Source organism: Eptesicus fuscus, chromosome 1 (assembly GCF_027574615.1).
Source record: "Eptesicus fuscus isolate TK198812 chromosome 1, DD_ASM_mEF_20220401, whole genome shotgun sequence".
Classification (NCBI taxonomy): Eukaryota; Metazoa; Chordata; class Mammalia; order Chiroptera; family Vespertilionidae; genus Eptesicus; species Eptesicus fuscus.
Window position 1 is genome coordinate 131,231,702 of NC_072473.1, and position 25,279 is coordinate 131,256,980.

The following is a 25,279-nucleotide window of genomic DNA, read 5'->3' on the forward strand; positions in this document are numbered from 1 at the left end:
TCAACACAAAATGGGGACGGGGGCAATAAATATTATAGAATGTCTTTTTAAAAATTTTATTTTATTGTTGAGTATATTACAGATGTCCCCCATTTCCCCCCGTTTGCCCCTCTCTACCAGTCTCCTACACCATCCCAGGCCTTCACCTGTCTATTGTCTGTGTGCATGAGCTATGGCTGATTTGTACTTCTACATCCCTTCACCTTTTTCACCCCCCCACCAAATGCCCTCCCATCTGGCAACCATCAAAATGTTCTCTGTATCTATGAGTCTGTTTCTGTTCTGCTTGTTCTTTTATTTTGATTTTTAGATTTAATTGTTGATAGACATGTATTTATTGCCATTTTATTGTTCCTATTCTTGATCTCAATTCTTCTTCTTAAAAAAGACCCTTTAACATTTTCAATTTAATACTGGTTTGGCGGTGATGAACTCCTTTAGCTTTTACTTGTCTGGGAAGCTCTTTATCTGACCTCCAATTCTAAATGATAGCTTTGCTGGGGAGAGTAATCTTGGTTGTAGATCCTTGTCATTCAATCAAAAAGATTTATTAAATACAGATCACATTAGAGGCCCAGTGCACAAAATTCTCCATCCCCTACTGGTTTCCTCAGCCCGGCCTGCACCCTCTCCAATCTGGACCCCTTGCTGGCAGTCGGACATCCCTCTCGCAATCCTGGACGACTGGCTCCTAACCGTTCACCTGCCTGCCTGCCTGATCGCCCCTAACCCCTCTGCCTGCCGGCTTGATCGCCCCTACCTTGCCCCCCTGCCGGCTTGATTGCCCCTAACTGCCCTCCCTTGCCGGCCTGATCTTGACCCCAACTGCCCTCCCCTGCTGGCCTGATATCACCCCCAATTGCCCTCCCCTGCCGGCCTGATCGCCCCTAACTGCCTCTACCTCGGCCCCCACCACCATGGCTTTGTCTGAAAGGAAGTCGGACGTCTGGAAGATGGCTGGTTGACCTGGTCTAATTAGCATATTACCCTTTTATTAGTATAGATAGATTATATAGGATAGGATTGCTTAAATGGGGGGGGGGAGCCTTTTTCAGCAGGAGGAGATGCTCTTGGCAGACAAAAACACATAATCCCTTTATCTGGACTGATAGCCAGCCATATGCACTATACTGCCAAACGGGTCATTAAAAAATTGAATCACTTTCTTATACCTTACACCAAACAGCTGTTGCCCTTAAAACCCCTCCTCAGCCCCCACCTTAGGTTCTGCCTTCACAGTTCACCCAGATTTGGTTCTGATTTGTCAGTTTCTATGCCAGTCAGTGTCAAAAGCCCCACCTCCTAGGCAGCCATTGGCTCCTCACAATTCACCCAGATTTGGTTCTGATTGGTCGGTTTCTATGCCAGTCAGCATCTCCGGGCCTGATTGTAGAGGTAGGGCTGATCAGCAGCTGCCCCAGGCTGCTGGTGAGTGGGCTGAACTGCTGACCTCTGGGAGAGAGAGAGAGGCTTGGCTGCTGGTGAGGCCGGGAGAGAGAATTCACCCTGCTTCTCTATCTGGGCCTCGCCAGCAGCTGCTGCCACTGCCGATTAGCCCCGCCTCTCTGAGAGGTCAGCAGTTCAGCCCGCTTGCCTGCTGCACGCACAGCCTGGCATTTGGTCGAGCCTCCAGTCGTTGTGGATGTTACGACCCTGGCCCTTTATATATATAGATTACTGGACCCTAAGCTACTCTCTAGGAATAAAAAGATTTCTAAGCCTTGATTCTAGCGCTTGAGGAACTAATGGTCTAGGTTCAACAACTTTAATATGCATATGAATCCCCTACCTTGTTAAAATATAGATTATTTAACACAGGGGTCCTCAAACTTTTTAAACAGGGGGCCAGTTCACTGTCCCTCAGACCATTGGAGGGCCGGACTATAGTTTTTAAAAAAACACTATGAACAAATTCCTATGCACACTGCTAAGTCGGCTGCTAAGCAGGACAGGCAGCGGCGGCAAAAACACCCGGCGGGCCGGATAAATGTCCTCGGCGGGCCGCATGTGGCCCGTGGGCCGTAGTTTGAGGACCCCTGATTTAACAGATCAGGAGTGGGGCCTGAGACTCTAAAGAGATTTAGGTGATGCTGCTGCTGGTCCATAGACAACACTTTAAGTCACAAGGGCAGCATGGATAAACAAATGGAATAAAGGCCAAACCAGCGTGGCTCAGTGGTTGAGCATCGACCTATGAACCAGAAGGTTCAATTCCTGGTCAGGGCACATGCCCGAGTTGCACGCTTGATCCCCAGTGTGGGGCATGCAGGATGCAGCTGATCCATGATTCTCGTTCATCACTGATGTTTCTCTCTCTCCCTCTCCCTTCCTCTCTGAAATCAAGAAAAACATTTTAAAAAAGAAATGGAATAAAGGGTCACAGGTACTTGGAAATCTACAGAGTACTGTGTGAGCACCAATAAAGCAATGCACCCTTCTACCTGAGAGTGTTAGAAAGGCTTTATATAGGAGCGGCTGAATGAGCTGAGTCTTGTTTTCCAGGTGATGGCAGAAAGTCAAGAGGTCTCATTGAAGTGCAGTGATTATGGTGTGAGATGGACAAGCCCCGTGGTCGGCAAACTGCGGCTCGCGAGCCACATGCGGCTCTTTGGCCCCTTGAGTGTGGCTCTTCCACAAAATACCACGGCCTGGGCGAGTCTATTTTGAAGAAGTGGCGTTAGAAGAAGTTTAAGTTTAAAATTTGGCTCTCAAAAGAAATTTCAATTGTTGTCCTGTTGATATTTGGCTCTGTTGACCAATGAGTTTGCCGACCACTGGACAAGCCCATCTAAACTTTCTGACCCTCAATTTTCCCATTTGTAAAATGAAGGATTGAAAAGGTCCAGACCCTTCAAAGTCCTAAAACTAGATGATCTCTAATGAGATAAAATTTAAAATCACTTAACATATGACCTGTTAAAGTTAGGGTGAAATAGATTTTATCAATGAGCCTAACAAACTGACCTACATTTGACAAAAGTACATCAAACAATAAGAAAACAGCACTTCACAGCTTATTTTCTTCTTTTTTCCTATTCAGTTGCCTATTTGTAGGCAGTGTATGGCTTCACAGCTGAATTACTTCAAAAGAACGCTACACTCACTTGACTGGCTCAATAATACTTAACATTTATAAAGTACCTTTCATCTTCAAGGCAATTTACAAACATCAGTGAATGACTTGTCACATCACTTGCAAGTGACTTTTTCATTAGTTCCATTGCAGATGGGCCAGATTTAACTGAAATGGGGCAGGCAGGCCCCAGAGTGAGGGTGAGGGCAGAGGTGAGAATGTCTCTACCTGTGCTCCTGTTCCCTCACCATCCTATATAATAAAAGCCTAATATGCAAATCGACCGAATGGTGGAACGACCGGCAGAACGACCGGTTGCTATGACGCACACTCACCACCAGGGGGCAGACGCTCAACACAGGAGCTGCCCCCAGCCCGCAGGCCCCAGGCCAGCCAAGGCGGGTGCCAGCAGGAGCCCCCCCGATCACCCCACCAGTCACCCCACAGAGGGAGGTGACTGGCGGCAGTGGTAGGGGGCAGGGCCAGCAAGCGGGTGGTGCCAGGCTGGCCAAGGTGGGTGCCAGTGGGAGTCTCCCAATCACCTCACCAGTCGCCCCACAGATTGGCCCTGATTTCTGGCCAGGCCTAGGAACCCTGCCTGTGCATGAATTTCATGTACCGGGCCTCTAGTCTATTTATAGGTGCGAATCCACCCTCACCAGGAAGACACCAAAACCCTAGAAAAGTAAGAAACTGCTATTTCTGAACATCTTGCTGGAGTGTGCCACTGAAAGCCAAAATGTCAAAGGAGAGAGATCAAGTTCAAGGCTTCTAGATACCTTCCCACGTGAGACTGACCTCCCCCAACACTCTACAGGCAGACCTCGCTTATTGTGCTTCACAGGTGTTGTGGTTTTTACAAAAGGAAAGCAAAACACTCAACCAGCAAAAAGATTACAACTCACTTTATTGTGATACTCACTTTATTATAGTGGTCTGGAACCAAACCCGCAATATTCCCCACACATGCCTGTATTTACCAAAGAAAGAAAACCAAGTCAACAGTGAATGATTCCATTTTCACAAAAAAGGTTTCCATTACTAAAATTCAAATAAAGTTCGGCTCATTTAGTGTTATGCTTCTAAAGGGTAAAGCCTTTTCTAGAATGAGCTTTGAAGGAGTAATCACACCCTAATTACACTATCTTCTCTTCCTATAAGAACAGAGTGAAATGTACCCCTTTTAAATAAGAATAGTACATTTTAAGCTCAGCACAGCAAGAATTATCCAATAAATGTGAAGTATTTTTAGTTATTGTATGTACATTACTGTTTTTTCCCAAATGTAGAAGCTTTAGACAGAAATAACGATAATAAATGTTATTTTAAAACCAACCAATCTGCAGTTTCAGTACTTCTGATTTATGGGCTAGGAAAGGGAGAAGTGTACAAAAGTCTGGTAATTGGGTAATAATTTAAAAATAAGATCCATTTGTATAAACCTGAGAAAAGTATGGTATATCACAGAGGCGGTAGAAGAGGGTACAGGGGGGATAAATGGTGATGGAAGGAGACTTGACTTGGAGTGGTGAACACACAATACTTAAAAAAAGAAAGTATGTTAGAAACAATTTACTATTTTCTAAATATAGAAAAGGAAGATGTCTAATCTAAGTGTTCAATCATAATAAAATGTATCTTTTAACAAAGAAAGCCTTATATTGGAAATTCCTTAGATTAAAACAGGTTTTTTACATCCTTTGCATTTTCCCAGAGTGCTTTGTGTGTATACATACATGGCATACAGCTCACTTCTCATTAACATGAGACAGAGATTAGAAAATTTTATTCTATTTTTATCATTAAAAATTTGTGTCATGATCAAATTTTGGCACATATATGAGTAAATGTTTATTATAGAAGTGCTCTTAAAAATAAGTGTTTAGCCATTTTCATTTTAACGACATTTATTATAAATCAAATTTTATAAACAGTAGATAAACTACATATAAAAGCTATACATAAATACACAGAAGCAAAAAACAGTACTAAAACACAAGCAGTACTATCAACACAAGAGAAATAAGGTAATACAATGTTTACACATGTATAACTTAAAAATTTACTCATTTTTCATTAATTCAAAAGCTATTCAGAAAGGAAATGTAGTATACTATAATTACTATCAAAGTTTAGAATTATAGAAACAACAACCATAGCACTACTTATTTTAAAAAATATTTTCAAATATTCGGAAGACAAATGACTGTCCTTAAAGACAAATTAGACTTGGGTAGAAGCTCTTCTTTAACTGAAGAATATAAAAATTTAGGCTTTGGTTAACAGATACTAAATTTAGTGGAAATTTAAAATCAACATCTTCCTTTTTTGTTATATTCCTGAGTTTTGCCAAAATACCATAGATAAAATAAAGAGCTTAATTTACAGCTTTGCATACCATTGTATTTTATTTTTGAAACAAAAAGTACTGTGAGTAAGTGTGAGTAACAGGGTTTAATAATGTAATTATGACTAGAAGGAACATGTTTATTTTAGCTTAACTATGGGAAAAATTAGTGCCCTCTGACCCTACTTGCAAAGTTCATCTGTAAATTATGATCAAAATTATATTAAACCTGTCACCAATTTTTATTTGCATATTATGAAACTGTTTTGATTTAAAGGAGAGGTTGATTATGTAGTATATGTAGAATGCTGTTTAAAAAGATTAAAAGGAAGAAGTGAAACTCATTATTCACAGATGACATGACATTGTACATAGAAAACCCTAAAGACTCAACCAAAAAAAACCCTACTAGATTTAATAAATGAGTCCTGCAAAGTAGCAGGACACAAAATTAACATCCAGAAATCAATGGCATTTTTATACACCAATAATGAATACTCAAAAAGAGAAACTAAAAACACAATCCCATTTACCATTGTAACAAAAAAACTGAGATACTTAGGAATAAACTTAACCAAGGAGGTAAAAGACCTGTACTCGGAAAACTACAGGACATTGGAAAAAGAAATAGAGGAAGATACAAACAAATGGAATAATATAGCATGTTCATGAATTGGAAGAATTAACATCAATAAAATGTCCATACTACTCAAAGCAATCTACAGATTCAATGCAATCCCTATTAAAGTTCCAATGGCATATTTCACAGATCTAGAACAAATACTCCAAAAATTTATATGGAACAAAAAAAGACCCCGAATAGCTGCAGCAATCTTGAGGGGGAAAAAAAGTAGGAAGGATCACAATACTGGATATCAAATTATACTATAAAGCCATTGTAATCAAAACAGCCTGGTACTGCCATAAGAACAGGCATATAAATGGAACAGAACAGAGAACCCAGAAATTGACCCAAGCCATTATGCTCAGTTCATATTTGACAAAGGAGGCAAGAGCATACAATGGAGTCCAGACAGTCTCTTCCATAAATGGTGTTGGGATAACTGGACAGGTACATGCAAAAAAATGAAACTAGACCATCAACTTACACCGTACACAAGAATAAACTAAAAATGGATAAAAGACTTAAATGTAAGTCGTGAAACCATAAAAATCCTAGAAGAAATCATAGGGAGCAAAATCTCAGACACCTCTGGTAGCAATGTATTTGCCGACACATCTACTAGGGCAAAGGAACAAAGGAGAAAACAAAGAAATGGGACTACATCAAAATAAAAAGCGTCTGCACAGCAAAAGAAACCATCAACAAAATGAAATGGGAGCCCACTGTATGGGAGAACATATTTGCCAATGATACGACCAATAAGGGCTTAATTTCCAAAATATATAAGGAACTCATACAACTTAACAAAGGAAGACAAACAATCCAATTCAAAAATGGGCAAAGGACCTAAATAGACACTAACCATCAGAGAGATGCAAATTAAAACAACAATGAGGTATTGCCGCACACTTGCCAGAATGGCTATCATCAATAAATCAACAAACAACAAGTGCTGGCCAAGATGTGGAGAAAAGGGAATCCTAGTGCACTGCTGGTGGGAATACAGACTGGTGCAGTACGTAGTTGCCCCAAAAATTAAAAATAGAACTGCATTTGACTCAGTGATCACACTTCTAGGAATATATCCTAAGAATCCCGAAACACCAATCGGAAAGAATGTACGCATTCCTATGTTCATAGCAGCACAATTTACAATAGCTAAGATCTGGAAACAGCCCAAGTGCCTATCAGTAGATGAGTGGATATAAAAGCTGTGGTACATTTATACCATGGAATACTATGCAGCTGTAAAAGAGAAGGATCTATTACCCTTTGAGACAGCATGGAAGGACCTGAAGGGTATTACGCTAAGTGAAATAAGCTAGCCAGACAAGTATCACATGACCTCACTTATATGTGGAATATAATGAACGAAATAAACTGACAAACAAAATAGATCCAGACACCTGGAGGCATGGAAGACTGATGAATCTCAGGGGGAAGTGGGGAGGGGTGGGTGGGTAGAGATTAACCAAAGAACTTATATGCATATATGCATAACACTCGGACACAGACAATATTACTGTAGGCCTGGGGGGATTCAGGGTGGGGGTAAAAGGGGACATTTGTAATACTTTCAAAAATAAAGATAAATTTAAGAAAAAGATTGAAATATTGCAATGCTAATGGTTAGCACAAGGCCAGGCACAGGGTAAGTGCTCAATATTACTAATTTAAAGTGAAAAGTCGTTTAATGTATTATTTCTGGACACCAATACACAATTCAATGTAATAGTTATAAATTAATATGAAAATATCCAAAAACCAGTTTAAACATGAAAATACATTTTTAGTAACAATAAGAGGAATTTTTACAAGTGGCTATTTTCAGTTTTAGTTTTATCAAAATAGAATTAAATTTAAGGTTCTTTTGAAAAAATAGACCTATAAAAGCTTATTTCCTATTAGCTGCTATATGAAATGTGGATGGTAGGTTCAGTCACTTTTATACAAGATCAACCTCCCAACACCTTCTGAACTGATTACTTCAAATTACAACAAACCCCTTAAAACAGAGTTTCCCCCGGAGACTGAATCGGTGCATCTGGGGATTGGTTCTAACAATTGGACTTTTAACAAGTATCCCCTGCCCCCTGGCAAATTATTATGGTAGGTTGATTTGGAGAAGAACGCTTTAAAGCAACCAAATAATTTGTATCATGCTTGAACATTACTTGCTATGAGTGGCATATTTAATGAAAATCAAATTTATCTAGCTTTTTAATCTACATAGCTTATCATCATGCCTAAGTATGTCTTACCTGAATATTACAAGGTTTTATTCCGATTCTACTAATATCTCACAAGAGCTAATAAAACAGTAATCATCTTTTTGAAAACTGCTGGTGATTGGGCTTCTACAGTCTTAGTGTTGCATATATCTTTTCTTACCAGAAGGCAGAAGAGTCATCTAGCAGTTATAGTAAAAAACTGAACAGGGTGGAAATTATTCAAATAATCATACTACTCACAAAGTAGTCTTTAAACAGCTTTACCAACATCAGTTAGTAGAGTTACTTGCAAAACCAGTTATCAAATACCTATTAATTTAAAAATTCAATTTATGATTATGTCAAGTCTGTATACAGACTCTCATTTGCCATATTAAGCAACTAGGAAGCAATTCTTTAACTGGATATGTCTACATGAAAAAAATGCACATAGGTTCATTCTAATTGATCAACTAATAACAAATCCCTCTAAATTAAAAAAGAAAATAAGCAATGGAATGCATTCTCAAACAAATATCATGGAACACTGAGGAAAAGTTTAAATTATTAGAGAGTTGAAAGAACATTTAACTAGGATTAAAACCATGAACTGTTAGCCACTTCTATTTTCTAATAACAGTATCATATGCAGAGAATCAAAACTGCAAGTTTAATGAAGTGGGTTAGTGGGTTACTTCATTTAAGCCCGGCCTGTGTGGCTCAGTGGTTGAGCATTGGTCTATGAACCAGGAGAACACTGTTCGATTCCTGGTCAGGGCACATGCCCGGGTTGTGGGCTCCATCCTCAGTAGAGGGCATGCAGGAGGCAGCCAACCGATGTTTCTATCTCTCTACCTCCTTCTCTCTCTAAAATCAATAAAAACATACTTAAGAAATAGAAAAATAAAATCAGGTCAGTGAAGTACCAAATTCTTAAAAAAACAAAACAACAACTTAATTTAAATGAACTATTTTTGAACCTCAAGTAAATGATGCAGTATTCAATAATTTATTGAAGAATCAACTTTAACAATGTTTGCCTTAGTAAAAGCCGTTGGTAATATACAAATTGAGAAGGGCTTTAATACCAAGTCCCTGGTTCTGCGGTGCACTTCACATTCCCATCTGTATATCAGCAAAGTTGTAGAAGCCATCTATATCTCTAGATGCTGTCTCCTTGTTTTGTGATACAAACGTCTATTTTAGATATAAAAGAAACAAAAATAAATACTAGTAATCCCCAAATTCCAAAGCCCATGTTCTCCACAGAACGAAGTCATAAGCTTGCTATTTAAAATAAATTCAAGCACATCATTTATAATATTTAATGTGTACATTTTCTGTAGAATCCATGCAATATAGTTTCAGTAGCTATAATGTAAATTAAGCTCCTTTAAAAGCACTGATGATGTAATTAAGGTCTTTGCTTTCATAATACTTCACTTGTATTTTATTACACTTGGGATTTTACTGTTTTAAAATATACAACACTCAATATTATGAAAGCTACTGAATAGAGTTGTATTTAAAGAACTTTTAGTTTTTTTCTATTTTCTATAAATAATTTCAATAGGCTGAGAAGCAAAACTTGAGATTATCTTTTTTTAAAGCTGCTAAAGATACATTGCCAATTTAAAATAAACTACTTTCTGAACAACAATAAAGCAGTACTCAATAGAACCCTTTAAAAAAAGCTTTTACAAATGTCAGCCAGGAAACAGAAGAGACCTGAGTCCCATTCTAGCTTTATAAACTAGCTGTCTGATGCTGAAAACTTACTAAACCTCTCTGGGCTGTTTCCAAATCTGTAAAATGAGAAAGTTGGGTCAGATCATCTTGAACTCATTCAGACCTAAAAACAAGTCATATAACCATGTTCTCTGTTTCCTTTTTTATTCAATCTCATTATATTTGCCCCAACCTTAATAGTATGTGATGATAAAATGAGGTAAAAGACAAAATACTTTAACCCTTTGCACTCGCTTGCTTTTTTCTCGATTCCTTTATTATAATGCTAACTGTGTAGAGTCACACTCGACATCTGAGTGCAAAAGGTTAAATTACGCAAATTCAAGGAACCATAAGCCGAATCAGACTACAAAACCCACAAATTTCCTCTCATCCTATATAATAAAAGCCTAATATACTAACTGTCGGGTCGACCAGTCAGCTGTTCAACCAATCAAAATGTAATATGCTAATGATATGCTAAGGCCGCTCAATCGCTCGCTATGATGTGCACTGACCACCAGGGGTCAGACACACCATTCTGTAGGTTAGCTTGCTGCTGGGATCAGGACTGAGTGACATGGGCCAGACATGCCCTGGAGCCCTCTCGAGGTCCCTTCCTGGCTGGCCCACCTCCTGCGTCTCTTCCTGGCCCCGATCATGCACCAGTGGGGTCCCTTGGCCTGGCCTGCACCCTCTTGCAATCTGGGACCCCTTGGGGGATGTCAGAGGGCCGGTCTTGGCCCGATCCCGCAGGTCAGGCTGAAGGACTCCACTGGGCACGAATTCATGCACTGGGCCTCTAGTATATTTATCAAAAATAATCAGTTACATATATAATCATTTAATCTTTTTACATGTTTTTTTTTAAGTTACATTAAGTCTGAAGTTCTTACATACACTTCATCAACATATCTAGAAAATATCTATTTGTAATGGTATCTAGATAAAGCTCCAGTTCAATTTTTGAGGAAGCATTACTGAAACAAATAAATTAACACTGGGCAATAGGATCATTGGTCTAAAGCAGGGGTGGGGAGCCTTTTTACTGCCGAGGGCCATTTGGATATTTATAACATCATTCTCGGGCCGTACAAAATTATCAACTTAAAAATTAGCCTGCTCTATTTGGTCAGACATTTATTTCACCCCTAATGCCTTGGCAGGGCCAGGCCAAATGATTTCACGAGCCTTATACGGCCTGAGGGCCAGATGTTCCCCACTCCTGATATAAAGTATATAATGTTAGAAATACAGATAAACTTATCATAAGTTAAAAATAGCATAAGTTGCCCGGCCAGTGTGGCTCAGTAGTTGAGCATTGATCATGAATCAGAAGGGGCCGGTTCCATTCCCCATCAGGGCACATGCCTGGGTTTCAGACTCAATCCCCAGTAGGGGGCGCGCAGGAGGCAGCTGATCAATGATTCTCATCATTGATGTTTCTATCTCTCCCTTTCCCTTCCTCTCTCTGAAATTAATAAAAACATATTTTAAAAAAATTGCGAGCAAAAAAAAAAAGGTTATATTTTTTAAAAATAGCATAAGTTGAAAATGCATTTAATCCACCTAACCTACCGAACATCATAGCTTAGCTACCTATCTTAAACGTGTTCAGAACACGTACATTAGCCTACAGTTGGACAAAATAACCTACCACAATGAATACACACTATAGAGTATTGGTTGTTTACCCTTGTGATGGCAGGGCTGACTGGGAGCTGTGACTCCCTGCAGCTGTCCAGATATGATAAGGTAAATCGTATCTCTAGAAGTATGATACCTACTGAATGCCTATCACTTAAAGTCTAAAAGTCATTAAGTCAAACCATCTGTATAACATTTTTTCAATATATCATTCACTATTTTTTAAAAAAGGGCTTGAAGACGCTTTTGATGAGACTTTTCACTTTAGAAACTTAAGTATTATTGATGGTTTTTAATAAGTACATTCTTATTTTATAAGTGTGTAAGCAATTAATATTTTAGTTTGGCAAGGAAAAGCCAAAGCTTGGCTTCCAATTATTTATCGTAGGTTCTAAAAATCATGATCTGCTTTTTTAAAATTCCATGCAACACTGGAGCTAAAAAGTACTATTTGATTGAAAGGGAAAGGAAATGAAAAGGTTTGATTGAAATACAAATACTAGTCGGTCCCAGAACCCTGCCTAGGAGGTGGGGAAGTCATGTGTGTCTGTAGTTGTTTGTAGCTCCAAGGCTAATATGAAATGGGGAATTAGGAGGTAGGGGGGTGGTTTCGGGAGATACAAGGGTCTAGGGCTGATTCTGGGTAGTCAAGGGATTCTGGGGGGTCTCCGTGGCAGGTGGAAAATTAATGGGGACACTGGGAGCCCTGTAAAATAATGATCCGAGGGTCCTGGAGGTATTTCAGGAGTAGGTTGGATTCTGAGGTTGTCTCTAGAGCACGGACTTTTTTGGAGCCCTGGGGGTTCCTCATAGGTACAGAGGCCTCTAGATTACTAGGTTTTGCTTTGGGAGATGAGGAGGTCCCAGATCATTGGGAAGTTTGGAAGACAGTGAGATATTTCTGGAACCTTGGGGATCTCTCTGGAAGATGGGTTGGAGGGGAGTGCTGGCGTTCCCTCAAAGGTGGGGGCATTTCTGTAGCCTTACCGTTCACAATGGAAGTCCCTGTTTTTCTGGAAACTTCCTGGGGAGGTCTTTAGGCCCTTGAGGTGATTTTCAAGATTAAAAGGGCAGTTGTTCTAGAGTCTTGGGGTTCACCCCTAGGAGTGGGGGAGAGGGATGTTTCTGGAAGCCTACTGGGGCTTTTGTTAGAGGTAGGGGGTCTTAAAGAACCTTTGAGAAGGAGTTTTGGATACCTTGGAATACCTTGGGGCTATTTCAGGGGACCACTGCTTTTCTTGGAGATGATATTGGGAAAGGTGAGATGACACACATGAGCTTTGGGTTCTCTCTGAAGCTGAATTTCCTGGAGACTGATTTGAAGGCAGCCAGAGATGCCTTGCCTGACATGTGCTCCTTCGAGGTCACAAAGAGAAGCCCTGGATTCTGAGATCCTGTGGATGGGATGTCTGTTTTTTGATCAAAGTACATTTTGTTAAAGTGTGCTAGGTCCAGGCTGGGGTTTGTGAGGTGGAGCTGGCTCAAACAAGGACAGCCTTCAAAGAGAACTGTTATTGCGGGGGTGAAGGACAGGAACTCAACCCTATGTAAGTGCCCTAATGGAGGCTTCCAGCAGGTTGGAGTATCAGGGGAGAGGTCAGGGCCTGCTTGGCAGTAGAGCCACTCTAAGCAGCCCAGGCAGGATGCCCTCTCACCAGGGGAATGTGGGCCTAGGCAAGCATCTGGGGTCTTGAAGGGATGTCGGGGCCAGTGGCCAGAAGAGCAGCAGTGCTGAGTCATGCTGAACTCAGCTCAGGATGGGGCTAAAAAAGAAGAAATACAGTCAATGAAATCTTGTACCTTGGTGCTCTTGAATATCTCGTTGACGACATTTTGACAATCTTCTACAACACGATCTCCATTAAACTCCAAGGCAATAACAGGACCTATAAGCAAACCGAAGAAGTGTTGTCTTATCAAGAATACAAATCTATTCTAAAATTAATCTTTTTGTACTTCCTGAAGAATTTCTAGCTTCTTCTTTGGAAGTAAAAGAAAAGGAAGAAGGAAGTAGATAGATGGAATGTCACTTCAGTTACTTCTTCCTACTCTAATTATAGTACAAATTAACATAGAGTCTCATCACATGATGGGTAGCTTCATTGCTACTATAGGACTATCACATTTTAAATTGATTTTGGAGAGAAGAAGGGAGGGAGGGAGAGAGAGAGAAACATTGATCCATCGATTGGTTGCCTCCCCATGCAAGCGAGAGAGAGAGAGAGAGAGAGAGAGAGAGAGAGAGAGAGAGAGAAAGAGAAAGAGAAAGAGAAAGAGAAAGAGAGAGAGGAATATTGATTGGTTGCCTCCCTATACGAGCCAGACTTGCAACTTGGATATGTGCCCTGATCAGGAATCAAACCTGCAACCTTTTGGTTGGTGGGACGACGATGATCCAACCAATTGAGCCATACCAGCCAGGGTGGACTATCACATTTTTAAGTGTTGTGAATAGTCTGGCTTTTCTAGTTTTCATTCATCTATAAAAAACCACTAAAAGCCCACCCATTTAGCAGTACAAAAAGCAGTTGACAAATGACAAAAGAGATCAAAAGCAATTCAAATTCAAGTCAACGTCAGTAAGTTTTTTGCCAGGCAGCCAGCCTTCCTTCCAACTCTCCTACTCACGAGCCAAGTTCTGGGCCACCAATAATGAAGCTAAGCCAAGTAGGAATTGAGGCCAAGCACCAAAAGTAATGACTATGTGAAATACTGTATATTTCTTGAGTGAGCCTTAAAATTACATTCTAGATCCAATGACCAAGCGGCCACTTTTTTAATTCTCTGAAAATATTTATGCTTCCTCTCCATACATTAATTTATATACTTTTAAACCACCTGTACTTTAATTTCTGGATTTAAATGTAGCATTTGCACTACCCAGTGTCAGACTGTTGGCAAACATTGCCACAAGTCAGCCAAGCAAAATATACCCTTCAATTCAATTAATATTTATTCAGCTATCACTGTATTCTTAATAGATTGCTTTTTATCTCCTACAGTAATGGAGGAGTCCTGACGTCCATGAAATTACACATTTCTTGAAAAAAAAAACACACAAAAATAACCAATACCACACACCATTAAACAAATACAGAACAACAGAGAATGATGAAGTACTAAGTAATGAAATGCTAAGGTGAATGTAGGCATGTGCCACAGGGCAAGGTACATGAATGAGGAAAAAGATCCCACTAAATAACTAAAATAACTGAGGGCCTGTGATTTAATATAGGCAAAAATACAGAAAAAGTAGGCTATATCGATAGTCAACTATACAATTAGATACAGAGAACAAATTAAAGTGTGGGTTTTTCAGCATCACAGAGTGTAGATCAAGACAGGTGCTGAGTAAAGAAAAGGAGGTAACTCAGAAAAATGGACAATTCTGTGTCTGAGGCAAGAAATGGGTAAGATCAACCGGGAATATCTTGTTGAGCCAAAAAGCAATGAAGCTATCAAAGGCCAATGGGGTTGTATCAAGAGGACACAGGAGCCAGCTTGAAGGAGCTCCCCATGGCCAAAGATGAGCCTCAGTGAGATCAGAAGGAATAATGACTGCAATTTATTAAAACATACTGAATACATAAAAATTCATGAGCTACTAATGATATTTAGAAAAGAGAGAAACAAAGAAAATTCATTGGATACTACTATAGGTTGCTAGGGCACCAAATTATTACTCTGCAAATTGATGCTTAATCATTTTCACTTTATTATGCTTTTCTGATCTGAAGCATATTTCAAATTAACCAAACAGTTCTGTTGTACAAGAAGTTCTGTTAACATCCATTATTAAATATAGAGGTAGTGACATGATTAGAAAATGATCATTTTACAACTCCTAGTAAAATAATTTAATCAGGCAACAATCATCAATGTTTTTAGCATCCCACAGGGAAGAGTGATAAGGAACTTCAATAAGAAGATTGTCACCAGCTGAACTTAATCAATTCTAGTATCACTAAACGTGCAATAATTAAGTTATGTGCCCTCTCATGTAATAATGTAGGAATCAGTACCACCTGTGAAATATTCTTGCCCAAAAGAACCCCTAAATGTGAGTATAAACAAGGCTTTGATCTAACTTATAGTCTACAAGAACTATAGAGGAATAAATTAAACAAACCCAGGCACACTATAGGACAATTGACCAGGTTTCTTTTATAAGACAAAAAAAAAAGGGATGGGGGGGGGGGGGGGGGGGGGGAGGGGAGAGACACCTGTTTCTTGTTAAGAGTGATACAAAAAAATGACATATAGTGGGACAATTTTAAATCTGGATCACATTAACTATAAAAATACATAAAGAACCCAGCCGACATGGCTCAGTGGTTGAGCGTTGACCTATGAACCAGAAGGTAACAGTTTGATTCTTGGTCAGGGCACATGCCTGAGTTGGGGGCTTGATCCCCAGTAGGGGGCATGCAGGAGACAGCTGATCAATGATTCTCTCTCATCATTGGTTTCTCTCTCTCTTTCTCTCTCTTCTCTCTCTCTCTCTCTCTCTCTCTCTCTCTCTTTCTGAAATCAATAAAAGTATATTAAAGACTACATAAAGAATGTTTTTAGACAATTAGGGAAATTTGGATATGGACTGGTTATTAGATGAGATTAAGGAATTGTTAATCATGATTGATGTCATAATATATTGTGATTACTTAAGAAAACACCTGTTTTTAATTTTGTTTTGTTTAAGAAGACACACACTAATATGTAGGGGTGAAATGACAAGACATTAAAATTTGATTAAAATATTTTAACAAAAAAGGAGGATATAAATTATTTTTTCAAGAATGGCAAAAGGTTGAGCCCTGGCCAGTTTGGCTCAGTGGATAAAGCGTCGGCCTGCGGACTGGGGGGGGGGTCCCATATTGGAGAGGGTACAGGCTGGGCTGAGGGACAACCCCCCTCCGTGCACAAATTTCGTGCACCAGGCCTCTAGTTTTAAACTAAATAAATACTGAGAAAAGAAAAAGTTGATAATAAATGCAGGGTTTCCAGTTTTGCAGAAAGTGAAAAGTTTGAGTTAAGGTAGAATACAGTATGCTTTTAGTCAGGATCAGTACAAGGATATACAGTAGATATATTCTTAAAAGTCAGACATTTATTACTGAAAGTTCCTGCATTCTACAAAGACAACATAGTCCAGAATTCAGAAATCTAATTTTGGTAGAATTATCCAAGAGTAAAACTTGGTTGATATTTTTTGAATAGAATATTATGAGCTTCTGGTAAGCGACCTAATAATTTGTCAACAAACTCACTAACAAAAAAGGCAGACAAGTGCATCAGTTTTGATTAATATGTATGGACAATCCTAAACTAAAAAAACTACAACGCTGACAATGTACTTTTTAAGAAGTCCTATTTGTCTTTCTATCTAATGATGACTACAATTACAGTGTTTATTTCAAACTGAACTATGAGGTCAACAGGGGTCATTAGTCATGCTTTTAGTGTTTTAATGTGAACGTCTTGTCAAATAGTTCGCAGAAGCTTGAAATCTAAATATTTGAGCTGTCAAAAAGATTGTGAGACTTTGAAGTAAACAAAAAAGATTCCCGAATGCCCTATCTAATAAACTCTTCTGTGTAATCTAACATGACCTTGGAACAAGCCACTACCATGTCTCAATTAGATTACAGCAACAGCCTCCAGATGGCTCTCTGCTTCCTCCTGAGAGCAAGCAGAATGATAAAAGTTACATTTTAAAGGGACCATGACATTCTTCTGCTCTAAAGCCTCTAGCAAAATATTATCTATATTTTTATTATTTTTAATTCTTTTAAAAATAACAGTTTAAATAACATTAACAGTGTATTAGATATTTGTAGCATATGCAACAGTAAGATATGTCATAATGATACAGGGATGGGTGGAAAGATTTGAATATATAATGTTATTAGGACCTTATATACTATAGGTAAAGTGGTATAATATAACTATAAGGTGGACTCAAATATGTATATTATAAAACCGAAGGCAACCATTATATAAAAGGTATAAACAATAAGTCAGTAGAGGAGATAAAATGGAGTTATAAAAAAATGGCCAATTAAACAAAAAGAGGTAAAAAGAAAGAAAATGGAACAGAAAGCAGCTAGCAAGATGATAGATGTCAATCCAACTATATCAGTCCCTTTCAATGTGAATGGTCTAAATACACCAGTTAAAAGTTAAGAGATTGTCAGAAAGGATTAAAAAGCAAGAACCAGTGCCCTGGCCGGTTTGGCTCAGTGGATAGAGCGTCGGCCTGTGGACTGAAGGGTCCCAGGTTCGATTCCAGTCAAGGGCACATGCACAGGTTGCAGGCTCGATCCCCAGTGGGGGGCATGCAGGAGGCAGCCGATCAATGATTCTCATCATTGATGTTTCTGTCTTTCCCTTCCTCTCTGAAATCAATAAAAATATATTTAAAAAAAAGCAAGAACCAATTATATGCTGTCTACAAAAAATTCACTTTGGGTATATAGACTTCTATAAGTTAAAAGAAAAGGGATAGCCCTAGCCAGCTTGGCTCAGTGGATAGAGCGTCAGCTTGTGGACTGAAGGGACCCAGGTTCAATTCCGGCCAAGGGCACATGCCTGGGTTGCGGGCTCGATCACCAGTAGGGGGCATGCAGGAGGCAGCCGATCGGTGATTCTCTCTCATCATTGATGTTCTCTCTCCTTCTCCCTTCTCTCTGAAATCAATAAAGAAATATATATTTTTTAAAAAAGGGGTAAAGATCCTATATAATAAAAGCCTAATATGCTAAGTGTCCAGTCGTCTGTTCAACCAATCAAAGTGTAATATGCTAATGATATGCTAAGGCTGCTCAAATGCTTGCTATGACATGCACTGACCACCATGGGGAGAGAGCCGACTGGTCGACCAGTTGCTATGACATGCACTGACCATGAGGGGGCAGACGCTCCAACCATTAGGTTAGCTTGCTGCTGGGTCTGGCCAATTGGGACTGAACAAGACAGGCTGGACTCACCCTGGAGCCCTCCTGTGGTCCCTCCCCAGCTGGCCAACCTCCTGCATCTCTCCCTGGCCCCGATCATGCACCAGTGGGGTCCCTCGGCCTGGCCTGTGCCCTCTCGCAATCCAGGACCCCTCGGGGGATGTCAGAGAGCTGGTTTCGGCCTGATCCCTCAGGCCAGGCTGAGGGATCCCACTGGTGCAAGAATTCGTGCACCGGGCCTCTAATATATGATGAAACACTAACAACCAAACAAAAGCTGGAGTAGCTATATATCAGGCAAAGTAGATTTCAGAACAAGGAAGATTATCAGAGACAAAAAGGGACATTACATAATCATAAAGGACTCTCCAAGAAGACATAACAATCCTAAATGTGTATGCATCTAACAACAAAGTTTCACAGCAAAACCTGATAGGATCTGAAAAGAGAAATGGACAAATCCACAATGATAGTTGGAGAGTTTGACACTCCTCTCTCTTTAATTCATAGAACAAATAAGCAGAAAATCAGTAAGGATATACACTGAGTGGCCAGATTATTATGATCTCTGAACACATAATAATCTGGCCACTCAGTGTATATCCTATATAATAAAAGGCTAATATGCAAATTGTCTGTTCAACCAGCAGGCAGGCTGGCCAACCATCCATGTCCCCTCCCCCTGGCCAGGCTGGCCAGGACCCCACCCATGCACGAATTCATGCACCAGGCCTCTAATCTATCTATCTATCTATCTATCTATCTATCTATCTATCTACACACATACATACATATATACTGAGTGGCCAGATTATTATGCGTTCAGAGATCATAATAATCTGGCCACTCAGTGTAGATGACCTGAATAGCACTATCAACCAAATTGATCTAGTGGGTCTCTATAGAACATTTTACCAAACAGAAGCAGATTATATATTCTTCTCACCATGTATATAGAATATTTGCCAAGATACACTATAATCTGTACCACAAAACAAACCTTAAATAAAGAAAACAGAAATTATACAATGTGTATTTTCAGACCATAATAACATTAATATACAAATCTATTACAGAAAGACATCTGGACAATCTCCAAATGTTTAGAAATTAAACAATACTCTTCTAAATAATCCATGGATTAAGTGAAAAGTCTCAAGGGAAACTAAAAAATATTCTGAACTACATTGGGGAGAAGGGGGTCAATATACTTTTTCTATAAAGGATCAGGTAGGAAATCAACAAAACAATCCTATATAATAAAACCCTAATATGCAAATCAACTGAACAGTGGAATGACCGGTTGCTATGATGTGAACTGACCACCAGGGGGCAGATGCTCAATGCAGGAGCTGCCCCCTGGTGGTCAGTGTGCTCCCATAGGGGGAGCACTGCTCAGCCAGAAGCTGGGCTCACAGCTGGCAAGCGCAACAATGGTGGTGGGAGCCTCTCTTGCCTCCGTGGCAGTCGGGCATCCCTCGAGGGATCCCAGACTGTGAGAGGGCGCAGGCCGGGCTGAGGGACCCCCCCCCCCCGGGTGCATGAATTTTGTGCACCGGGCCTCTAGTATATACAGTAATGAGTGTGGCTGTGCTCCAAATAAAACTTCATTTATGAAACATACAGGAGGCCATATTTTGCCAAACCCTGAATTAAATGAAAATACATCCTATCAAAATTTGCAGGATGCTTAAAGCAGTGCTTAAAGGAAAATGTTTAACAGGAAATACATATACAATTGATCCTCATTATTTGTGAATTCCTTATTTGTGAATCTGCTTACCTGGAAAAACTGATTTGTAACCCCAAAATCAATACTTATAGTTTTTTCATGGTCATTTGTGGACACACACAGAGTAAAAAAAAGTTGCCTGACATGCATGGTCTGAGGTGACAATGAACAAAGTGATGCTCTGCCTTCTTGTTTCAGCATCATTCTGTAAACAAGTGTCCTTTTCATAGTCTATTTTGTGCCACATTTTGTTCTTTTTGTTGTGATTTTGCTATTTTAAATGGCCCACAAATAACAGTGCTGAAGTGCTGTATAATGTTCCTAAGCTTAGAAAGACGGTGTATGTCTTACAGAGAAAATAGCTGTTAGGGAAGCTTCATTCAGGCCTGAGTTATAGTGCTGTTGGCTCTAAGTTCAATGCTAATGAATCAATAATACATACTAAAAAAGGTGTCTTTAAACAGACACACATACAATAAGGTTATATATTGATTTGCTTTATCATATACTACACGGGCATGTGCACACACACTTGAATTTTGTTTTGCTGAGCCATTTGAAAATAGCAGATATCACAACACATTAGCATGCATCGCCTACATAACCACAATACCATTATCCTTAAGGGCCTTAAGCAAACAATGTTCCCATCGCAAAGAAAAAGAGTACTCTGTCCTCCAGAATCAGCACACCTTCAATACATATAGGCAGACGGCAACCCTTCAGAAGGGCACACTAACTCTAGGTCCTCTGTTTGCAGACATATTTTCAATATCTGAAATGTATTGGTAGCATTTGCCCTCTGGGGAAAACAATCCTATTTTTGCATGGGAAGTTAATCAATCATATCAACTACATAAAATCCTATACCATTTTATTTATATTTCTTACTTTTCATGTATGGTCAAAGCACATGGAAGGCAGAAAGAATCCTTATCAAGTGCTTTGTAATTCTGGACAGTATAATAATACAACAATAATAAAATAATAAAAAATAATGAAACACATAATAAATGTGATTTTCCAGAACTAAGGCAATAGAATAGGAAAAAAATTAATGTCTGATTTCTAATCATCATATAGGTGTTTTTTTGAAAGATGTGAAATTTTGACATTTCTGAATAGTAGTAGGAAAAAACACAAAACAAGTGAGAAAGAGAAGGCAATGTAAGAGAAAAGCTAAAGGCCAGAGTAAACCAAATCAGCATCTCAAGAGGATAAGCACAAAAGTGTACCAATCAGCCAGAAGGTACCTTTGTTCAGAAGTTGAAGGAATTCAGGTGCTCTTTCCCGAAAAACCCTCTGAGCATCCTCAGCTTTCATGGATACTTCCTTTGTCTGAATCAGGAAAAAACCTAAATGAACCATCTGTGGAAAACAGAATTTCACTTAGATTTTAAAATGACCTTCTGAGATTAAAACAATATTTCCTAGTACAGTTCTGTATAAAACATGACCCAGTATGCTGAGTATTGTTTTAGTTATAACTCTAATTTGGGGTGTTTGCTATAACGGGTTTTCACATATACAATATTCCTTCTTCCAGATGGGTGTATTAAGAACTGATACACAATGCCTACTGCTAAGATTAAGGATCAAACAAATGTGAATGATCCCTCAAAATTTTAAATATAATTAAAAATTTTTTGACTGAAATGAATAGACGGAAACCTTAGTTTTGTGATGATGAAAGGAGAATGGTTAAGTAAATTATGGTGTACTGACATGATAAAATACCATAGTTCATTAAACATAACAAATAATAAAATAGGGAAAAGCATACATAACAATGTTAATTTTTAAAAACATGATACAAATTTATAGAGTATAGCACAATAATGATAGATTATATTAATGGAGTACTTACTCTGTACCAGGCATTTTATTCACTTTAGGTACTATTATTATCCTCATTTTACAGATAAGAAAACTAAGGCACAGAGTGGTTAGAAACCTGCCCAAGATCACACAACTATTAAACAACAGAGTTATGATTAAAACCCAATTAATTGAGCTCAGCTGGTGTGGCTCAGTGGTTGAGCATTGGCCCATAATCTAGGAGGTCAAGGTTCAATTCCTGGTCAAGGCACATGCCCAGGTTGCAGGCTCAATCCCCAGTAGGGGTCATGCAGAAGGCAGCCGATCAATGATTCTCTCTCATCATTGATGTTTCTATCTCTCTCCCCCTCTCCCTTCTTCTCTCTGAAATCAATAAAACCATATTTTTTTTAAAAAAATCCAATCACTCAAATACTATGCAGCTATATGAAAGAAGAATCTCTTACTCTTTGTGACAGTAAGAATCTCTTACTCTTTGTTACTCTTTGTGACAGGATGGACCTGGAGTTTATTATGCTAAGTGAAATAAGCTATCAGAGAAAGACAAATATCACATGATATCACTTACGTATTTGTGGAATCTAATGAACAAAATAAATTGACCAACAAAGTAAGTCCTGAGGCATGGAGGCATGGAACAGACTGACATATCTGGGGGAGTGGGGAGCGGGAAGTGGTTAAGCAAAGAACTTATATACTTGTATGCAAAGTCCATGGACACAAATAATAGTGTGGTGAAGGCCTGGAGGGGGGTTATATGGGCTGGGTGGAGGGAGGTAAAGCAGGGGAAAATGTGGGACATCTATAATATTGTCCACAATAAAAACACATATATATTTAAAAACCAATTAATCTGATTACAGACTAAAAAAGTTATTCTTAAAAAGACTATTCAAAGTACAGTACATTATGATTTTTAAACTTATTTCTACTCTTTATTTCTATAGTTTTCCACAATGAGTACATATTAATTTTTAAAATAATTATTAGTTTTTAAAATGCAAAGTCACTCAACCACTTCAGTTTTTAGCAAAGTGTACTGGGTTTTTAATATGAAAGTAACATATATGCTCAATAAAGAACATTTGAAAAAAAAAAAAGAAACATCAACCAAGATGCACACTCAAAGATGTCACTGCCATATTGGCATAGTTCCTTTTACCCTCCCAGTTTCCTTTCCCCCATTACAGAAATAATACATGTTCACTGCAAAATCCATAGAACTACAAAAAAGAAAATACCTTTTGCCTAATTCACTTCCTAAGAATAACCATAACTGTTAATGTTTTAGTATCTATAACTTTTGAGACTTACCTACTTAAAATAGATCAGATACTTATGTAATCTACAACTTTTTCACATACTTAACTATGAACATTTTCCAGCTATTCTATAAAATCAGTTTTAATGACTACTAGTATTTCATCCTATGACTACATTATTCCCATTCCATCAAATTGGACTCAAACTCAAATTATTTTTCCCAGCCCTCAATGCTAACTCAGAAAAAAAAAATTAAAAAGTAGCAGAAAATTATACAGACATCACCGCCAGGTGATGACTGCAATGTTACTTAAAAATATTAGAAACAATCCTACATCTGTTTCTAATTTTCTAGACTGCTCGTTACCTCTCATTTTATAGTCAGACACATAAACTGACAAAAGATGACTAATTCAAAATACTGTTACCTAAAAACAGATAATGAACTCTGAAACATGATTTCACTGTAAATATTTGAAGAGACATTTTCATGAAAATTATTCTACTTTTAGAGACTTGAAAATAGTGGTAACTACACAACTTGAATTATGCAACACTTCTAAACAATTCAAATTAGATTTATTCTAATTTATCCTGTGCATATCTGTGATCTAAGTAACAGCCAACAAAAATCTGATTTTTAGGTGAGAAAACCAAGGCCCAGTACTTCTCTTGACTCCCTATGGAAGGTGCTTTTTGCTTTACCCAGCTTTATCCCTCGAGTTTTATACTTCCTATCTAAAAAAAACCCCAAAAAAACCATTATGTCATGTTTAATTTGTAGAAATAAGTGAAACAAAATTATGTGATACTCTTAGGATTTAACAAAACCAGAGTTAGCAATCACAGTTCCAGTCTAAGACAGTTCTAAGATATTTGTGTTATAAAAAAGACTCGTTTTATTTTTTCCATCTCAGAATTAACTAGCTTCTACACATATTTTCCTAAGAACTTGAGCTTAATTTAAAAAAATGCAATCTCTCTCTTAAGTCACTGGTTTTCGGCACGTTTTGATACCCTCTTCACATGTACTTGGCATTTCCTTCTTTTTGTTCTTTTTATTCCGTAATTTTGTGGTTTCAGAATTAGGTAGGACAACTAGCCAAAAAAGTCCCAGGGTTTTTCCTTCTAGGATGGATGACAGTATCTGTCTTGACTCCATGTACTTTTGGTCACATTCCTGCTCCACCAGGCATTTAGCAACTTTCTTTACAACTGAGATGGCATAGTAGCATAAGGCTTAAGGGTTAAGATGCGGCCTCCAATGCCACATTACCTGGACTTCAGTAATGGCTCTGCATTTACTACATGAGTGACTTTTTTTGCGAGTTACGTATCCTCTCTCTGGCTCATTTCCCTGATTTGTAAAAAGAGGAACCATGACACCTATTTCACAGGTTATTATGAATTAAGTGAATTAACCCACTTACAACAGTGCCTAATATATAGTAAACACTATACATATAAATGTTAGCTATTATCATTATTATCAGATGTGTTTGTTTTCAATTATTTTGTATTCCAGAAGGATATCTAAAGAACCTCACTGGTCATATTGCTTTCGAGGGACACAACACTGTCATTTTATTTTATTTTTTTTAAATATATATTTTATTAATTTTTTACAGAGAGAAAGGGAGAAGGATAGAGAGTTAGAAACATCGATGAGAGAGAAACATTCATCAGCTGCCCCCTACACACCCGCTACTGGGGATGTGCCCACAACCAAGGCACATGCCCTTGACCGGAATCAAACCTGGGACCCTTCAGTCCACAGACCGATGCTCTATCCACTGAGCCACACCGGTCAGGGCAACACTGTCATTTTACACATCAGATACAAAGGTTAAGAACACCTGATG

General features: G+C 38.6%; 1 protein-coding gene across 2 annotated transcripts in view; it reads right to left on the minus strand.

Annotated features, from left to right (window-relative positions):
- Positions 1-9,241: 9,241 nt before the first annotated feature.
- RP2 (RP2 activator of ARL3 GTPase) overlaps positions 9,242-25,279 on the minus strand; it is a 31,362-nt gene continuing 15,324 nt past the window's right edge. Inside the window, exons 3-5 of one of the 2 annotated variants that reach the window (XM_008152998.3) lie at positions 21,569-21,683; positions 13,431-13,516; positions 9,242-9,452 (exon numbers count right to left, since the gene is read on the minus strand). In XM_008152998.3, coding sequence (XP_008151220.2) covers positions 9,369-9,452; positions 13,431-13,516; positions 21,569-21,683 — 285 coding nt within the window. In that variant the 3' untranslated portion in view covers positions 9,242-9,368. Of the gene's footprint in view, positions 9,453-13,291; positions 13,394-13,430; positions 13,517-21,568; positions 21,684-25,279 lie in introns of those variants that run through there. The other variant, XM_054714313.1, reaches the window with a different exon arrangement.